General features: G+C 39.5%; 2 protein-coding genes across 2 annotated transcripts; one reads left to right on the forward strand and one right to left on the reverse strand.

Annotated features, from left to right (window-relative positions):
• Positions 1–1322: 1322 nt before the first annotated feature.
• On the reverse strand, positions 1323–17376 carry LOC119647784 (protein hold'em). Its single transcript, XM_038048966.1, has 3 exons — positions 16222–17376; positions 10373–10526; positions 1323–1822 (listed from the first exon to the last, which is right to left on the reverse strand). Exons 1-3 carry the CDS (start codon positions 17078–17080, stop codon positions 1432–1434), a joined length of 1404 nt encoding a protein of 467 aa, XP_037904894.1. The 5' UTR covers positions 17081–17376; the 3' UTR covers positions 1323–1431.
• Positions 17311–19259, forward strand: LOC119647785 (2-(3-amino-3-carboxypropyl)histidine synthase subunit 1). The gene has a single exon (XM_038048967.1). It carries the CDS (start codon positions 17758–17760, stop codon positions 19072–19074), a length of 1317 nt encoding a protein of 438 aa, XP_037904895.1. The 5' UTR covers positions 17311–17757; the 3' UTR covers positions 19075–19259.
• The last annotated feature ends 423 nt before the right edge of the window (positions 19260–19682 follow it).

A 19682-nucleotide genomic window follows, 5' to 3' on the forward strand; every position in this document is an offset into this window, starting at 1 on the left:
CAATGTTGTTGTCAATTTTCTTTGATTCGCTTTTTTGCCTCAATATATTATTAGCGCGTTGGAGATTTTCGTAATTTTCTCTCTTCGTCCTTGTGTTTCGCTCTATATCGTTTCTGTATGACAATTTGTTCTTGTCAAGCGTTTCCTCAGATTCATCAGCAAACCAATAATTTCATATACCACTTAGAAATAATGTCTCCATCTCTTTTGGATGCCGTTTGGATTTTCCAGTTATATTTTTATCCTTGTCCTTGCAAATTTTCGCATGTTGGCCGCGACCTTGTACCGGTTGCTTTGTTATCGTAATGCGACGTATATTACTTCTTCTCATATATTAGTCAAGTTTTAAAATTTTGTCACTTTTTTCCCGTAAGGTTTTTTGGTCAATTGCCTCTCATCATCACCCAGCAATTCCATCATTCCATCCTATTTTTGCCACTGTTCTCCTCCAGATATACTCCTGTAAGTCCTCCCCGGCGGTCTCTAGACTAGCCAAAGGATTTTCGGTAAGTACGTCCATAGTTCCGGGGATCCTCGATTTGATTGAATATTTGACCACCTTGTGATGGTCATATTGCTTTATATATATCGTGATGTGAGATACATGTCAACCTGACAATCATATTTCTGCTAGTCGCGAATGTGACCAACTATTGGTCATTCTCACTGTTAGTTTTATGGTCTCCTTTTACTTTCTCTATGAATCCCCTCTTATCCGACTTTATTACTAAAGTCCCCTAGAAAGATCTTAAAGTCATTTGAGGCTAATAAATCGTGAGCTAAGATATCATAAAATACTTCCTCAATACCATTTCCGAAGCAAAACGTTCAATAAGCATTAACTGGATTCTGAATTAGCTACTAGCGCTCTTCTTAATCGTTAACTGATAAGCAGCAATTAGGGGTTGTAGAACATGCTACGACGGATACTATCAAAAACCATCAATGCTGTCTGGGAACACACTTTTCTCATATATGCTGTGGAGTATTTGGCATTTGGGTGACCGTTTCTAAAACCATAATTGCCTTGGTTATGCTCATTAAAATGGAATCGAAAAACTATTCAAGCATTGGAAAAAAAATTTTGGATTCCTTTTCAATTCAGCTGAGAGTCATTGGTCACCCTTACTGAGAAAGTCTACATCAACACATGAAGGAGCCAATAGCAAAACTATTGCCCTTCCTTAAGGTATGATCTTTTTATTGCCACTTGTAGGAAAAATTTGGACCCATAGACAGATTAACTTTCCCATTGAAAATGCGTAATCAAATTAAGGAACTCTGATAACTGTAGTAAAGGCATTAACCGAAAGCTTTTAGCATTAACTTGGTTCTATTTTTATTTATTTATTATAAGTCGATTTGAATTTGAAATGGAAAAGTATTTTTTACTTTACGTTTCAAGGATAATATTGAGACTTAGAAACACTTTTAATAAACTAAGACATTTTCAGCCACCTCATCCAAACCAATTGGCTTCATATCTAATATCATTATAAATAAATTCATTCGCGTTACTGACTTTTTCTTGACAACAACTTTGGTACAAACTCTTTCCATAAGAAACTTCCATTTGAGTTCGGTCCTATTTGATGCTTTCATGAATTGAAACTGTTGAGTGGTGCAACTTAAAGCTGCTTCAGCGAAATTATTCATCAACCGACATTCAGTCAATGTGCCTGTGTGATCAGTGAGATGGATACTGATGTCAAAATAAAACTCGAAACTGTTTAAACCCGAACTGTTAAAAGATATATCCATTTGACATTGGTCATTGCTGCAAACGTCCTGCTGAAGGGATGTTATTCGTTTGCAGTATTTGCTGAAGAAAGAATTGGATACAAAATATTAATATATGAAATTTTCGAATTTTGTTGAAGAAAATTACATTTCAAATGTCTTTTTTTTTCAATCTAGTAGAAACTTCGGATAGGTTCAAAAAAGGAGCTATAAAAGCGTATAATTTTTAGTCATTGATTGCCCTCTGGGATAACAGAAATGAATCTTCTCTTGTTAGGTAGCTTGAATTGTGATGATAAATTTCCAAAAATATAAAAAGGTTCATCAAGTGGATGCAGACTCAGGACTTCCAGCATCCTCAACCAAAAAATAAAAACATTCGTTCCATTCTATCTTTCAAAACTTTATGCTAGACTTTTTCATTGAGAATCATTAACGTGATTTCGCTCCTTCTGCCATCAGAGAATGAAATTACTTCTCATGGCTTGGTCTTAATAAAAGTCTTCATAAATATACCAACTACCATAAATTGATTTAGTGGACCCTTTTGTACTATCTAAATAGAATAGGAGGCCGAAGGATAACCACAAAAAAAAATAAACCAGCTCGATTTATTACATTTAGGACTTGCAACGAACGATGTACTAGTAACGGCGTCGTGGTTTCAGGAATAGTTTCAGCTCAACCGCAGATTAGCTTCATTTCAATTACTTTTTTCAAATCCTTTCAACATTATTTTATGGTTTCTTAATTTTTATTGTAGAATGTTGTGAGGAGAGAAAACATCCGTGCCTGACTTCCTGAACTTTCTAGCAAAGCTGCATGTGGGTAGGACGACAGATATATAGTTACAAATGCATAACTGTAAGACAAACAAATGAACATTCACATCTGTTTGTCATAAAAATAGGATAAGAAATGCATAACTGTAAGACAAACAAATGAACATTCACATCTGTTTGTCATAAAATAGGATAAGAAATGCATAGTGATAAGAAGTAGTCATCGACTCCTACCACTCATGAGTCATGTGTATGTAAGTAGTGATAAGTTCGAGATGTAAATGTAAGGATCAAAGTACGAGCCTGACCTTCTATAAAATGTGATGTAAGATGGTCCGCTCGCCAGTTGTATTTGACGTATCGGAAGATACGTGTCGAAAATAATAAAAAAACGAAAATAAAGAAATAAAATTGGCGCAGTCGGTAGGATTGCTACCCAAAAGTGAATTTATTAAAATAATTTTCACAAGTTTTAATAACAAAGTTTTAATAAAGTGAGTGTACATCAAAAAAAAAAAAAAACTTTTTATTAAATAAAAGGGCAGTGGTTCGTCCTTAAATGACTGAGTAAAGTGAACGTATATCACTTTAACTGCAACTCAGTAGCTTATACGTAATAAGTGGACATTTTAAAGTTATATTAAAATTCGACACAAATACATACTCAGGACACAGATTTTCCTTAAAGTTATTTCGTGAAACTTGAAAATTTTGTGAAACAGTAGACTACTGTTTGTCAAATAGTCACCGCGTTCTACTTGAAGTAGAAATTCGAAACAGTAAACCACTGTTTATTAAATGGTTATAGTGAAAAACAGGAAATAAATGTGGACATCTGAGATCATCCAGAGGAGCAGATTAAATTTCAACACAGAGGAATACACCAACAGCACAAAAAAGCAGGAATCAAACGAAGAAAGCGAACACAGAAACGAAATGGCTACAAATTCAAACACCACCGTGGATCTATCATCAATAAGATCAGCAATTCGAGGATTAATTGACCAACTCCCGACGGTCACTACAAGTAAGGAATATTATGAGTTTAGAGACAAGGGCGATCAAATAAGCTATTTGGCACAATTTCTTCCAACTGTGGAACAAGCTCCAGTTTTAATAACAATGTTACATAAAATTAATATTTTGCGAATTCGCTACGATTCATCGTTAAGATGGGACGTAATTAAACAAAAAGCGGAAAAAGAACTAGACAATGGCAAATCGTATGATACCATGTTAGATGATATTAAATTAATAAATGTTAGAAAGACATCTGAATACTTCGATATCCTTAGAGATAAATTAAATGAAATCAAACTTATGATAGACATCAGAGAAACAACTAGGCAAGACGAAACAAAAAAACACTATGAAGCGAAAGTAATTAAAATAGCAATCCAAAAACAGGATAGCAGTATCATTGGAGTATTAAAATCAATCAAACCTAAAACTTTAGAGGATTTGATACATGAAATGAAAGAAGAGAATTATTGGGATAATGATGAAGACACGAGACAGAACTATACCGCTGAACGTAGAAATAATTTTTATAATAGGCACAAGAATGAAAATTTTAGGCAAAACAATTTTAGGAATCAATACCGAAGTTCAAATTATACTCAACAACACCAGAATCATGAAAATAGACTAAATCATACACAACAAAACCATAACTGGGGTAATAATTCAGGAATATCTAGACAAAATTTTTCACAACAAAATCGGATTTGGGGACAAAATTCAAGACAGAACAGGCAAAATTCTACACAAACCAGACAGAATTGGGGACAAAACAGACAAAACTCTGCACCAACTGTACAAAATTGGGGGCAAAATAGAAATTGGGGAAATCATAATACATTTCAAAACCCTTACAATCAGAGCAATAATAGCGTTCAAACCAGAAGGGAACACACTCCCATGGATACTAACATGATCAGTGAGCAAAATTTTCGGCTAACAGCCTCAAGATTAGATTACCTTACATAGAGCTGTATCAACCATTGAGGAACATAAAAGCCATGATAGACACAGGTTCTACAATATCATTCACTAATGCTAAAATAACAGACCCAAGAGGATACATTAAAGTTGACAAAAGGATAATTAATACAATGAACGGTGGGACCGTTTTAGACACAATTATAACTAGGGATGCATTCGAAGAATTCAATTCAAAGGAAAAATTTTCATTTTTCGTACATAATTTTTCGGATACATTTGATATATTATTGGGTTCAGACATATTAGAGAAACTTAAAACAAATATTAATTATGAAACACAAGAAATCACCTTCAATGGTAGACTCCATAAATTAATAATACCTGGTAGGGAATTATCCGAACCGTCACAATTAGAAATAGAGGAAATATGTAATTTAGTTGAGGAAAAAGTTGACAGATTTAGATTAGACCACTTGAATAAGGAAGAAAAAGACAGCTTAGGGAAAATATTAGGTAAATATAACGACCTAATGTTTAATGAGGAAACTGACAATTTGAGCTTCACTCATCATATTAAACACCATATTCGTACTAAAACAAATGAACCAATATATACACGGGTATATCGCACTACAGGAAAACATAAAGAAGTAATAGACAAAACAATCGAAGAATATCTAGAATCAGGCATAATTAGGCATTCCGAATCACCATACAATGCACCAGTTTGGGCTGTACCCAAGAAAATGGATGCAAGTGGTAAGGAAAAATGGCGAGTAGTAATAGACTACCGCAAGATTAATAATGAAACAATAGAGGATAAATATCCTATACCTAATATCGAGGATATATTGGATAAATTGGGAAGATGTCAATATTTCACGACATTGGATTTGGCGAAAGGGTTTCACCAAATCGAAATAGAAGAAAAGGATATAGAGAAAACTGCTTTCTCTACTTCTAGCGGTCACTATGAATTCTTAAGGATGCCATTTGGGTTGAAAAATGCACCTGCAACTTTTCAGCGATTAATGAATAACGTATTAAAAGAATATGTTGGTAAATTATGTTTCGTTTATCTCGACGACATAATTATATTCAGCACATCATTGGAAGAACACTTAGTTGCACTTAACAAAATATTCGAAACTCTGAGAAAAGCCAATTTGAAATTATCACTTGACAAATGTGAATTTATGAAGAGAGAAACGGAGTACCTAGGGCATATTATTACAACAGACGGCATTAAACCAAATCCGAAAAAGATTGAAGCAATTCAAAAGTACCCTCTACCAAAAACTGAAAGGGAAATAAAATCGTTTTTAGGCTTAGTAGGCTATTATAGGAAGTTCATCCAGGATTTTGCAAAAATCGCAAAACCAATGACCAAATACTTGAAAAAGGGAAATAAAATAAATATTACAGATATCGAGTTTATCAGTGCATATAACAAATTTAAAACTTTATTGGTAAATGATCCGATTCTAAAATATCCAGACTTTTCAAAAGAATTCACATTAACTACTGATGCTAGTAATTACGCCATAGGAGCAGTTTTAGCTCAACAAGGTCATCCAATTTGCTTTGCCAGCCGAACTCTAAATCAGCATGAAACCAACTATAGTGTAATTGAGAAAGAATTCTTGGCGATTGTATGGGCAACAAAATATTTCCGGCCATATTTATACGGAAGAAGATTCACAATAAAAAGTGATCATCGTCCGCTTCAATGGATCAATAGTCTAGACGAATCAAATAGTAAATTTGTCCGATGGAAAGTTAGACTATCCGAATTTGACTATAAAGTAGAATATCTTGAAGGGAAGGAAAATCATGTCGCAGATGCTTTATCTAGAATTAAAGAAACTAACATGCATGTAGAACAACAGGAACAACAAGATGAAAATGAAAGTTTAGCCACTCAACATAGTGCCGAGGAAGACAATAGAAACTACATAGAAATCTCAGAAAAACCTATTAATATATATGGGACACAATGGATTATAAAAAGGGGAAGAATAGGAACTCACATATTTGAAAAACTATTTAATACCAAAAAACGACATACGTGGGTAGTGAAAGATAAATTAACTGAAGAAAAAAGTAAAGAGATACTCAGGAAGATTCATAGTGAAAGTATCATAGGAGTGAAAATTGATAATATAGACGACTGGAATATGTTTCAGAATACGTATTTAACATTTATTAATCAAGATTTGAAAGTAAAATTATTAAAATGCAATACTTTATTAGAAGATGTAAGATCAAGAGCCGAGATGCAGGAAAAAATTTTAAAAGAGCACTTGAAGAATAATCACCGCGGAATCAGTTGTGTTTACCAAACGATGAAAAGAAAGTTTTACATACCGAATTTAGAACATCTGATCACTGAAACTATAAACCAATGCGAAACTTGTAAACTGGCTAAGTACGAACGAAATCCAGTTAAACTGCCATTTAAAGAAACAGAAACATGTAATGGACCGAGAGAAATTTTTAGTATGGACATTTGGATGCCTACTACGGGTGTTAACTATGTATCATGTATTGACAGATTCAGCAAATACGCTACTCTTATTAAAATTAAAGACAGATCATGGTTATCAGCGAAGGAAGCGATGTTCCAAGTAATAAATATAATGGGGAAACCAAAAAAGCTCATTGTTGACCAAGACGCATGTCTTACAGCCGAATGCTTTAAGAATTTTTTAACTAAAGAAAAAGTAAAAGTGCATATCGTTAGTTCAAAGACAGGTTTAGCAGACATAGAACGATTTCATGGGACAATGAACGAACATATTCGAATTTTGAGAATAAAAGAAGACAAAGAGAATATCGATGAAGTTGTTGAAGCACTCAAACATTATAATCATACCCTTCATAGTACTACAGGACAAAGACCAATTGACTTACACCTACAAGACGAAAAAGAAACAAAGAATAAAGTGAACAAAAGTAAATGGGTAGAGTACAGAAATAACAAGGAAAATAGAAAAGACGTCGAAATTGACGAAAGGTATGTTAAAGATAAAAATAAAAAGCTTGGTAGAAAATATCGTAGAGTTGGTAACACTTCAAGGGAAAATGATAGGAGAATTTTAGTTCAAAATAAAAAAGAAAAACGAATATACAATAAAGGAAAATTTAGGAAAAAGACTAAAGTATAAATATTTCACTATTCATAATAATTGCCTTATTAAACCAAGTAGATGTCAAAGATGACTGTATTTTAAGTATATTGAAAAATGTGAATGGAACGTGCAGTTCCGTAAAAAGCTCTAACAGACTTATAGAATCAATTAATGAAAACATGATAATAACCCAAAATTTACAAGCTACGAAAATTTATCATAACTGTAACAATAGATACAAAGAAAACATTTTAGGAAGTAAAGTAATCAAATTTTTTAATTGTACTGTAGAGATTAGTGATTTTAAGTTTGAAGGAATTCCTCATTATAAAAATTTCATGATTCACATTCAAAATAATAATATGACGACTGAAATCCAATTTGTAGAGATAGATTCGAAAAAACAAATAGTCGAACATATTAATGAAATTAAGGAAATTAAGTTACAAAACCAAATTAACTCCCGACTCAATTTTTCCACAATTACGATTATAATTACAATATGCATAATAACCTTCTGCTACATGTATGTAAAATGTCAAAAGAATAAAACGAAAATTATAGTTAAGACCGGGTCTAGCGTTGAATATCAGCCCACAGCTTTTAAAAGAACTCCTACCCCAGATTCATTTAAACGAGTTGTTTTTCCACCTATGGATAATCCTATTAAAAATTCGACTTTCTAAATTTTTCGGGGACGAAAAAACTTAAGGAGGGGGGAGTTACAAATGCATAACTGTAAGACAAACAAATGAACATTCACATCTGTTTGTCATAAAAATAGGATAAGAAATGCATAACTGTAAGACAAACAAATGAACATTCACATCTGTTTGTCATAAAATAGGATAAGAAATGCATAGTGATAAGAAGTAGTCATCGACTCCTACCACTCATGAGTCATGTGTATGTAAGTAGTGATAAGTTCGAGATGTAAATGTAAGGATCAAAGTACGAGCCTGACCTTCTATAAAATGTGATGTAAGATGGTCCGCTCGCCAGTTGTATTTGACGTATCGGAAGATACGTGTCGAAAATAATAAAAAAACGAAAATAAAGAAATAAAATTATATCTGAATAACTATATTTAGGTGCGAACATACACCCACGGCTATTACTCAACCTCGGAAGGTTTATTCCTGTCTTCCAAGAAGACTATATACAGACATTTAACTCCCAGCACATTCTTTGAAATTTTCTAGTAACGGAAAATCATTGCACATCTTCGACCACGATGGGAGTTGCGCAACAAAAGTTAATTGGTGTCCACCCACGTGGTTGCGGGCGGCCATGCGAGTTGCAGCACGTGGCAGCATCTGTTATAACAATAGACATTGTATAGCTGTTAATGGCTTCTCACATCCCAGCGGAACCCAAATGCAGAGCTTCCTTAAAGATTGTAATGGATCTTAATAGAATCACTGAGCGCATGATGCTTCATAATTCATCTATAGGAAACTTGGTAGAAGCAAACAGACGCCAAATTCTCGGCAATTGATCTATGGTAGCTCTCCTACAAGGTGAGGATCAAATAAGTAGTTGCATTCAAGATCCATATTTCCTGCTGGGATAGAATGGAAAAACACATAACACATAAGAAAACCATCTAGGCGACATCGACACATCGACACTCCAATAAATTAACCACATGGGTCATGGGCCACTTAACTACCTCGTCCTTACACAAAAGGTACATAATGAGATTCCGTGACCCTTTGCCGCTGGATTTGCACCTCTTGTATATAGTCTTCTTGCTGTCCTCTTAGTTAAAGGTCCTTTTGATCACTCCCACGTATTTGATACCTTACAAATATTACTTGCAATACATTTTGCTTTGACGCAGGGCACCCTAATGTAATTCACAGACAAGTAGTTAAAGGTGTTTACAACATAAGCAACTCCCACTTCCAATTACATATCTACGACCAGGAACTTCAAAAACCCTATTGTGCTCACAGGAATATACTTTTGCATAGTCTAAATACCCATCGACTCAAAAACATAAGAAGTTTTCATTTTTGCTAATCCCCTCATTCCGAACCTTTCGAGATCAAAAACGGACTTAGTTGCAAAAGCAAGAAGGGTCCTCGATGTATTCATTCTCATGGCAAGTGGTTTTCTTTGTACAGTGAATACAGATTGATTTTACAAGTACTATCCAACATCCAATGATTTTAATGTCCTTGTGATGAATAAAAACTGATGTCTTAGTCACCAACAAAAACTCCACAACTCTTTACGGTAAAAAATATAGCCGCAAACGGTTTTGTTCAGGGCAGAGTCAACTCATCACACGCTGACTCACCTCTGCCCTGGGAGCAGCGTGACCATCTGTTACCACTCACGGTCACGCTGCTGCCTCTGCCCTGGATGAAACTCTTTGTCTCTATATTTTTTAAATGCTTGGGTGCCATGCCCCAAACGAGGGATCCGTGGACCAAAAAGACGTGAGAGTAAGTTGCTCTCCATTTGGTCTGGTCCAACATCAAGTGGATATGGACTTAGGATCCTTCACTTATTTTTACGGTACTTTGGTAATAAGAGGTTATTTTCAATAGATATCTTTTAGCCAGGGTATTAAATTTCCCGTCGAATGCCTTGCTTCATATCCCATCATATTTTTGGTCTTGAGCCTCTCCTATTTGATGGCGTCCATCTCATAGGCGCACACATTATATCATTAAAGCTCGAATTTGACTCCCATTTCAGCTAGTTTTATGTAACCAAAACACATCTAATACACTGGATAATTACCTGGGATTTCTGTCCACTTACCATCTTTTTGAAAAACATCGAGATGATCCATCTAAATCAAATCGAGTGACAACTCCATAAATGACAGCTGTAAACTGATCACTATCATCACGAATGGCTCCATCGCTCCGATCATAAATTTGCTGAACAGTCATAACTGTTGTTATTGTATTCGCTGCAAGTAAAAACGGTTAGTTTCCTTCAGTATAAAAGTGGAAAAATTGAACATAAAGTCCATTTAAAGATAAATACATTGTTACAACAAATACATATATATAAAGTATGAATCCTGACCAGTTATAAAATAGCCGGGCTGCTTGTGCAAAAATCTTTGGAGGCAACTTGTCTTATGAAGGAAAATCTTTGTTTGGAGCATTAATATATCTGATCCTGCCACCTGGGCTTAAGAAAAACGCGTCCACTTCAACTCCACCACACAAACAACGTAGCAAGAGCGGGCGCCTGTATGATTCACACCTACCAAAAACCACCCCTGTCTCTGAAGCCCTAGTCACACATGATCACCATTAAGGTATTACTTCCGGGGTTGTGTTTGCTTTTAGGCACCCACGATTCTCGTCCTTTGAGCTTTCCTTCTCCTTCACTGCATGTGGGGCAATTCGTCGAATCATCCAACCCCAAGCGGGGCAAATACTGCCTGTAGCAATTCCCATGTCACGCGACAAACCGGGTAACGTGATAGTTATTTACTTCGCGTTTCCGCCCAAACCATACTCTAATACTGGGCCCTCCGAAGACTCGTTCCATCTGCTTCACTAGAGATCATACGACTCTGATATTGCAGCATTCCTGCGTTCTGTGTACCCTTCCATGCATCTTGCATGGTATAGCACACTCATTTCATTTTTCAAAATGTCGATTGGAATTATGCTCGCTACAACCAGTACTGCCTCATCTGATGTAAGCCGGTAAACCTATTCACCACTTTCCGTCTTTGAGAATTTGCAAACGCCTCTGCCCAAAGCAGAGCAGTATGGATCGCACCATTTCGACTAAAAGCGGTTTTCTACTGTGTTTTGGCCCAACGATATTCGGTGACATCCTAGCAAGTGCCGTGTTGATGGCTAGGCGCTCCCTAAGGCTCAATTAGGCGCCAATTATCAACCCCAAGTACTTGATAGCCGGCTTAGAGACGACCATATATACACCGACTTCCACCTTCACGGTGTTTTTTTTCTACGTTTTGTTGTTAATACCACTTCCGTGTTTTCATCCGCCAGGGTCAACCCGGCTTTTTCTTGCCATGTCTTTACCGCCCTCACCGTTTCCGTCGCGTAAACCTCCACATCGTCCGGGTATTTTGCTGCATGCTCACCACCATGTTTGTTGCATCCACCGCCCGAACTGGCGCTCCGACTGATCATTTCCGCTTTCGATGATGAGTAGGAGTCTGCTATATATGACTCTCTCCATGATCTTCCCGATTTTATCCAACAGCTGGCTTATTAAGTTTGCTTTTTCCACTGAACAGGTAATGTTCCTTCTTTTAGACACGCCTGATGGTGTTGGCATAAAGGTCGGGCCTAGTCTTCAATGCCAGCTCCTAGGGTCTTATTGTCACCGATCCCACTACATATTTTCCGTGGCTCCTTCCCGGTAATTGGAGATATAACGCATTGATTGACCTGGACTACCTTTTGTCTTCCGCTCTCTTGGTGGTGAGGAAACAGAGTAACAATTTCTTTCAGAAGGCGCGGGAAGGTCACCTAGGGTGATCTTCGCAGCCTTTTCATTACCGCCCTGTGGGCTCCACTTCAAGGGTCCATCTTCACACAACTGTTTGCAGTAGTTCCTTTTACTTTTGCAAATCGCCTTCTTTAAGCGACCTCATAGTTGTCTATGCGTTTTCTCACAATAGTCGCTACCAGGTTTTCAAAACATCCGCAAAATATTTCGCTATTTCGTTGCTCAACCAACAGGGCTGCCTACTGAGGAACAATCGGCATGGGCACAGTGGCATTGTATACTTTCGTGACCCATTGAGTGATCTAAGTGGCTTTTTCAATTGCCGTACCAACCAGGGATATATCAAGTTCAAGCGCCGCAAAGAGCACGTCCCCTGGAAAGCTTTCGCCGTCCAACTCGCCAACCCACCTGAATTATCATATTTGGCCCTGGCAGCAAAAAAAAATATTAACGACTGGTTTGATGATGACTTTAAGCTGGCAACGGAAAGGAAGAATGCTGGGAAAAGCCAACAGGTCTGCGAATTCGAAACGCACAGGAGGAACACAAACCTGGCGTCAAAAAGTCGACAGGGTGAAGCCATATGCACCTCGATGCTCATCCTGCCGAAATAAAGAAGAAAGTCGATAACCGACCGCATGGGCATGTTGGAGCGATGTGTTGAATCTTTTGATGTTATTCCACAACCAGAAAACACCGTCATATTACTTAAAAGCCATATTGGTCCCAAGCCCCGATAAAGAAGTGGGGTCTGAGACAACGCACTTTCTACTAACCTCAGAGATAAATAAAATATAGTAGGAGTAACTCTATTATACCAAATCTTATTTCATTTCTCTTAGTTGCAGATCCGGCCGCAGATCAATTTCGTTATAACAATGATCACACTATTGTGTAAAAAGCCTCGGAAAAATTATAGGGCGCACACCTCAGTCGACGTGACAGAACGGACCCCGGTTGGAAATATGTCCGAACTACACAAATCCATCTATACACTAAATATTAGCACCCTCACTGATAAGAAACTCGCAAAGCCCTTTCAAAAAAGACGCATCGATATCTGCGCTCCGCGAGAAACTCAATAATTCGGTGCCAAAAGTTGCGGTAAAAATGACTATAGATTTTTTTAAATTGTTAGCCCGCCATTCATTATGGTATCGAGATCATCATCTTTGAGAGATTTCGTAACGCTATTAAAAAGGCCGAGCGATTTGTTGACTATTATCTCAGCTGATCGTACCATTCATTTTTCACCACATGCGCATCACGGACAAAGAGGCTTCACTCCAGGCAAATCAACAATAGATCAGATTTTCTCTGTGCGGCAAGCGATGGAAAAACTGTTGGAATATGGACACCAGCTTCACTATCTTTTCATCGACTTTAAAGCCGGTTATGATAGCATAGCCGAGTAAAACTGTACACGGCTATGAGAGAATTCGGTATCTCGGCGAAATTTATAAGACTGACTAGACTGACCTTGACTAATGTGCGAGGCCAGATAAAAGCAGTAGGATCACTCTTGAGACCATTCGACATCTATCATGCGTCCCCTTTAACCTGGCCCTGGAAAACGTCATACGTGATGCTGATGATCTTTAAGTCCACCTAACTACTGGCCCATGGTGACGATATCGACATCATGGGAAGAATGACTCGACACGTACAAACTGCCTGCATCCAGATCGAGCAGGCGGCGCGAGATCTTGGGCTGCACATCAATGAAGGCAAGACGAAATGGTAGCATATGGTATGGTAGAATATGGTTGCAACGTCAGCATCAAAAACCAACCAATGAACAACATCAATGAGAATAATAAAAATAAGAGACTACAACGTTGATAACTTCTCCTATCTAGGGTCGACAATCACAACCGATAACAGCTACGATGATAAATTCCGCGCACGGTTGTTGGCAGCCAACAAAGCCTCTTTCAGCTTACAAAAACTGTTTCGCTCGAAACGTCTCACCATAGGGTCAAAGCTCTTACTGTACAGGCTATGATCTTCCCAGTCCTTATGTACAATATTTCTCGGAGACCTCGGTTCTTAGCAAGAAAAATTGTGAACTCTTGCCCGCATTCGAGCAAAGAATCCTCCGGAGATTTTTTAGCTCCCTACATGAAGATCGACGAGTTGGCATCCTACATAACGACGATATCCATGAGCGATACCACGAATGTCTGGTTGTGGATAAAATCCGGCTCAATAGGTTGCGATGGGTGGGTCACTTCATCTGTATGGGTGAGGAAAGGGCAATATTTATGGTTGAAAAAGAAAATGTGCCAGACCCTGCCTGAGATGAAACGATGGCGTAGAGTAGGATGCCAGATTGCTGTTAGGGATATCGAATTGATGGACCTCGTCGCAAAACCGGGATGTCTGGAATTCCTTATTAAGTCAGGCCTAGACCGGATACCGGCTGTTAACGCCCTTGATGATGGTGATAACTCCGTGGTAAAGACCGCCCCTCTACATTGCAGTCCTGAATAAAGAACGGATTGGACGGTGTGCCCCACAAACTCATCTGGTATACATTGCTACAACAGCCCTGTTGATCATATACTGGGTAATTACCGATTTGATAATCTCACAAGATTGGTGCTGCATACGCTCCAGTCAAGGCTTTGACTAAAAGTCTTCCTCGCTGGACTAGCAATTCCAGGATCTCACCAGAAATTTCCTTCTGGTAGGAAGGTATTTAAGAAAAGATCGACTGCTATGTTCCTTAGCCAGAATTTTCAATTGGGGAGTCTTTGTACTGACCAAAAAGTTCAATAAAACGAAGCTTAATAGGATTTAAAGGATCCTGTATACAGATGCTACGAAGGTTCTGCAGTCCTGCCCGACAGATGCTCGCAATGTATCCCACAACTTTTCCCCAAGATCTCCACATTAAATGCGCTGTAGTGTACACAGCAAGGCCCTTCGGCTATAGTAACATCCTAGAGGAATCACCTCGGCAACTCTAGGCATTCCCCACGAACTTTGCTCTGGACTTTCTGACCAAAGCAGAATGGAAGACCGGCGGTGTGTTGCAAGGCTATGGCACAGTATTTTTCACCGACGGATCGAAGATGGTATGTAGAGTCTGTAGAAATTCGCTAGTGTATTCCTGTCGATGGCTAGGTCATCATCTGAGTCATAAGTGTAACATAGCCAAATGGCCATTAATGCCTATAGGGGACCATGCCGCCAGACTCGGCATACCCTACAATTCGCATTGCCAAAGCTCCGGAGAAGCGAGAGAAATCCTCAGGCACTTCCTTTTCTCCAGCTAGAATCAGACTGCGGACACTAGGTAAACCATTTTTGAGGACCTCTGAGGGATCTCTAGCTGCAGCTGAGAGAGCTGCTTTTCTTCGTGGATACTTCGGGCTGACTCTGAATATCTGAGCCGACTAAACTCTTCCCCTTGCTCTTACCGCAGAGTCATGGTCTTAGGAATTTGTGGCATCAAATCGCGCACCATAGCGCTAATTGGGGTACTCGGAGCGGCCACTGATACCTACCTGTCCCGTAGCCCTAAAGAAGAATAAGAAGCACAAGAGAATTAAAATACAGTTTCGAAAAACAGACACGGAAGAATGCACTATTGGCAGAGAAATTTATTTCGAAGACTGAATTTGGGGGGGGGGGGGGGGGGGGGTCATGCGAAGATACGCAGAAAGATATTACCCCTGACGCAGTTCCTTTCTAAACAAGGTGGTTATAGGATCTATTTTTTCGGATTGGAAGAGTCTCCCAACTACTGCACTACTGCTTCCAAAGATCCGAAGCATGTTATGCTTTATTGCCTAGATCAAGTCCGGAAAACTTGACAAATGCGTGATATTAACGCGCATAGAACCTCAGGCTGATGTAGAAATGTCTCCATCTCCATCCTTAAAATTTGCAAGTCAAACGACCATTTTGCCGTAGGTAAGATTGTCGGTATCCAATTGCTTGGTAATGAAACTGCGAATTTTTTATATTTTCAAAAAAACTTGTGAGCCACGGAAAATAACCGGCCCTTGAAGTCAGACGCGTTAATACCCAGCAGGATTATGATAGCATGGATGCAAACAGGAGATTTTTAAAATGTCTTGAACTCAAGATAAGAACCCTTTAGTTTTCAAGCAGATATTTCATGTGGAAACAAACAACCAAATAAAATTACTTACGATCAGGAATGCTCTGAGGAGCAAAGTCCAAACTGGTAAGCGACACAGTTGACGCATGTTCTACCAACTGCTGGGTTTCTTTTACATTTGGATCTTCAAGAATAACCGTTTTGCTAGTAAAACTCAGCACAGGTCGCTTGTAAAACGTCGAATAATCAAGCCTGACATCTATAAGGTACAGAACCGTTTCATTGGGCTTCCACCGCTTCTCGGCTCGTTCAATCCATTCCTCGTGCCAAATACTGAAGAGCATTCCGGCTGGGTAGCTCCTATCCGTGACAATTACTTCAATACAGCGCATCTGCTCACCCGTTTTTCTGGCTATAATCGTCCTTACAGGCCTAGTCAGCCTCACAGCTACAAAAAGATCAACGAACTGTCCGCTTGTAGTAGACCCGCTTGAACTCACATCAGCGAGACTTAAAGCCAAACTTACTGGCTTAATTGGCTGACGAGCAAGTGACCGAATTTCCGTAGCCAGAGCCGTGTCGAATGAATGCGGCTCAATGGAAGCGTTTCCTTCATTCACAGTCAATGCAAATGGAGTTGAAGTTTTCGGATGAAATTCTCGACCACTTTGTGGAATCGGTGTAACTTGAGGCGAAATTATGTCGATTAAATCGCCGAGACGATATTTCTGGTAATAGCCGTTGATTTTCGAATCAGAACCCCAACAGATGCAATTTGTGAAGAACTGCTTGGAGTCGCGAACGGTAAATGTGAGAACAGCCATTGTGTCGGCTGAGCGCTTGGACTTGAAAGTTCGCGGAGTTGTTTTTCCAATGATTAAAGCGACGACCACTACGTTCGTTGATTCGAAACGGAGTTCTTGTAGTCGTTTGCGGCGTATTTCCGACATTTTGCAATGTGATCGTGATAAAATTTCGAATGAAACTTTCGACTAATGTAACCGCCCGCGATACACGGAAATTATTTTTTGATAATATTTGCCGGTGGCGCTGCAATCGTTTTGTACCAATTTCCTGTTTACCTTTCTCCAGCAAACAGTTTGGGAACATGTGTTCCGCACTTCCCCACCATCGCACATGCTTACCATGCTGTCAGCACTGAAAAGTCAAAACACATATGACCATCCACGGGTGAGTGTGGAGCACGCTCGGGTCGTTTTCTAAAACTCGCGATATTTATCAGTTCATTGTGTTTACGGAAATCGGCAGTTTCAAATAAAATCTCAACAGATAACTTTGGTATTTAATCTTTAAAAAAAAGTGCTTGTGACGCGAGCAAATCGGCAGACAGCACCAAGTTGCCCAGCCTCTCTTTTCCTGTACTCAGTGGCCTACGTGACTCAAACGTGTCGTGCGATGGTCGTCAGACATTTGTAGCAGAAAAACACAAACAACAAACCCATCCTCCTGCGAGTGCAGCCAGCTCGACCCACTTGATTCGGGTCAGGTACATCGCAAGGATCGGAACAGAGCAAAGTACAAATAGTGTTTAGTGCGAGAAGTGGACTTACGTTAAGTAGCGCGAACAAAAAAATTTCTTTGTAAACGTTAGTACGTGATATTCATCATGCTGAAGGTAGAGTCGCCTAACCCCGGGGTCGTGGTGGTGCGTGCGAAGCCAAAGAAGGTGTTTAAACCCAAAGCGAAGGTAAATCGCATCCCGCCCGAGATCCTGAACAACGCCGAGCTAAATGCAGCCATCGAGCGTCTGCCGTCGAATTACAATTTCGAAATTCATAAAACTGTGTGGCGAGCGCGCGAGCTCAAGGCTAAGCGCGTTGCATTGCAAATGCCTGAAGGTCTGCTGATGTTCTCATTAGTTATAGCCGACATAATCGAAAGGTTCACGGACGCCGACACGGTCATCATGGGTGATGTAACGTATGGGGCTTGTTGTGTGGATGACTACTCAGCGAAAGCACTGGGCGCTGACCTGCTTGTGCATTACGGCCACAGTTGTTTGATTCCAGTTGATCAGACCGACTCCATCAAGGTTCTCTACGTATTCGTTGACATCAAGATTGACCCACTGCACTTCGTCGAGTCCGTTAAACTGAACTTCCCAGTCAACCAAAATGCGGGGCAGATCGCACTAGTGAGCACCATTCAGTTTGTCACGACTCTTCAGGCAGCTGCTACAGAACTACGCGAGGCAGGCTATGATATCTTAGTCCCGCAGTCGAAACCCCTCAGCCCCGGTGAGATCCTGGGCTGTACCGCCCCACAGATGCCGGGAACAGTTCATTCCTTAATATATGTCGGCGACGGACGTTTCCACCTGGAAGCAGCTATGATCGCCAATCCTCGAATCAAAGCCTACCGTTACGACCCCTACGAGAAGAAATTCACGCTGGAGCAGTACGACCACAGAGCAATGCAACAGATTCGATGGAATCAAATCCGACAAGCTAAGACTGCCAAGAAAGTGGGAATCATCTTCGGCACTTTGGGTCGCCAAGGCTCGCCGCGAGTCCTCCGCTTCCTAGAGAAACGCCTCGAACAGAAGGGCTTCAAAACGGTGACGATTCTCCTGTCCGAAATCTTCCCACAAAAACTCGATCTCTTCCCGGACATCGACGCCTATGTCCAAATTGCATGCCCACGACTCTCAATCGACTGGGGCAGTGCATTCAAGAAGCCGCTACTTACCCCCTACGAGCTCTCGGTCGTCCTGGGCGACGTCGAGTGGACACCAAAGAATCTGGAGCCAAACAACGCCTACCCCATGGACTTCTATGCAACAGGTAGCTTGGGCCCGTGGACGCCGAACTTCAAGCCGCCTGCAATCGGCGAGTGCGAGAACAAACCGTCGGCCGGCTGCTGTGGCCGGTGTGTGCGCGGCGAGTTAGAGAAAGATATCGACCTGCTTGACCTGAAAGTGTGATTAGACTCTCGGCCCGATGGGAGTCGCTCGAAATTGCAGCAGATCAAAGTAGCTTAATCGAGTGTAAGAAGAGAGGGAATGTATTGTAAAGACTTTACACAAATTAGTTTTAAATGTTTAGGCTTTAGAGAGAATAAATAATCGAAATATTTATTAATGATGTAAATAAATGCCGTTTTTTTGTATACCGGGTACGGTTTTATTTCTTCCAAGAAATTCATTTTATTGCGCTTGGGTTTACTATTCAGCCGAGATCCGTTCCACGAATTGATTCTCCTCATGGTCACAGGTTTTTTCTTCGGATAAACAACCTTTATTGATGCCTCACGGGGCAAGGCACTGTATGCGATTAGCCTGTGAATTAAAGAGCTGCGGTGACAGGTAAACTTTAGCCATAGAAGTCGTTGTAGATGATTCTACACTTAAGGGGGTCACCCCGTGTGAAGGCCGTTTTCTTCGCTTTTTTTAGAAATTTTTTGTGAAGAACTGGATAAAGGTACACATACCATATATTAATATCTAGAGCAAGCGTAGTAATTTTTCCAGCCCGATAGCATAGTTCAGTATTGAAATGCAGTTTATACATCCATCTTCAAAAAAGGTGCTTT

The sequence above is a fragment of the Hermetia illucens genome, chromosome 2 (assembly GCF_905115235.1).
Source record: "Hermetia illucens chromosome 2, iHerIll2.2.curated.20191125, whole genome shotgun sequence".
Lineage (NCBI taxonomy): Eukaryota > Metazoa > Arthropoda > Insecta > Diptera > Stratiomyidae > Hermetia > Hermetia illucens.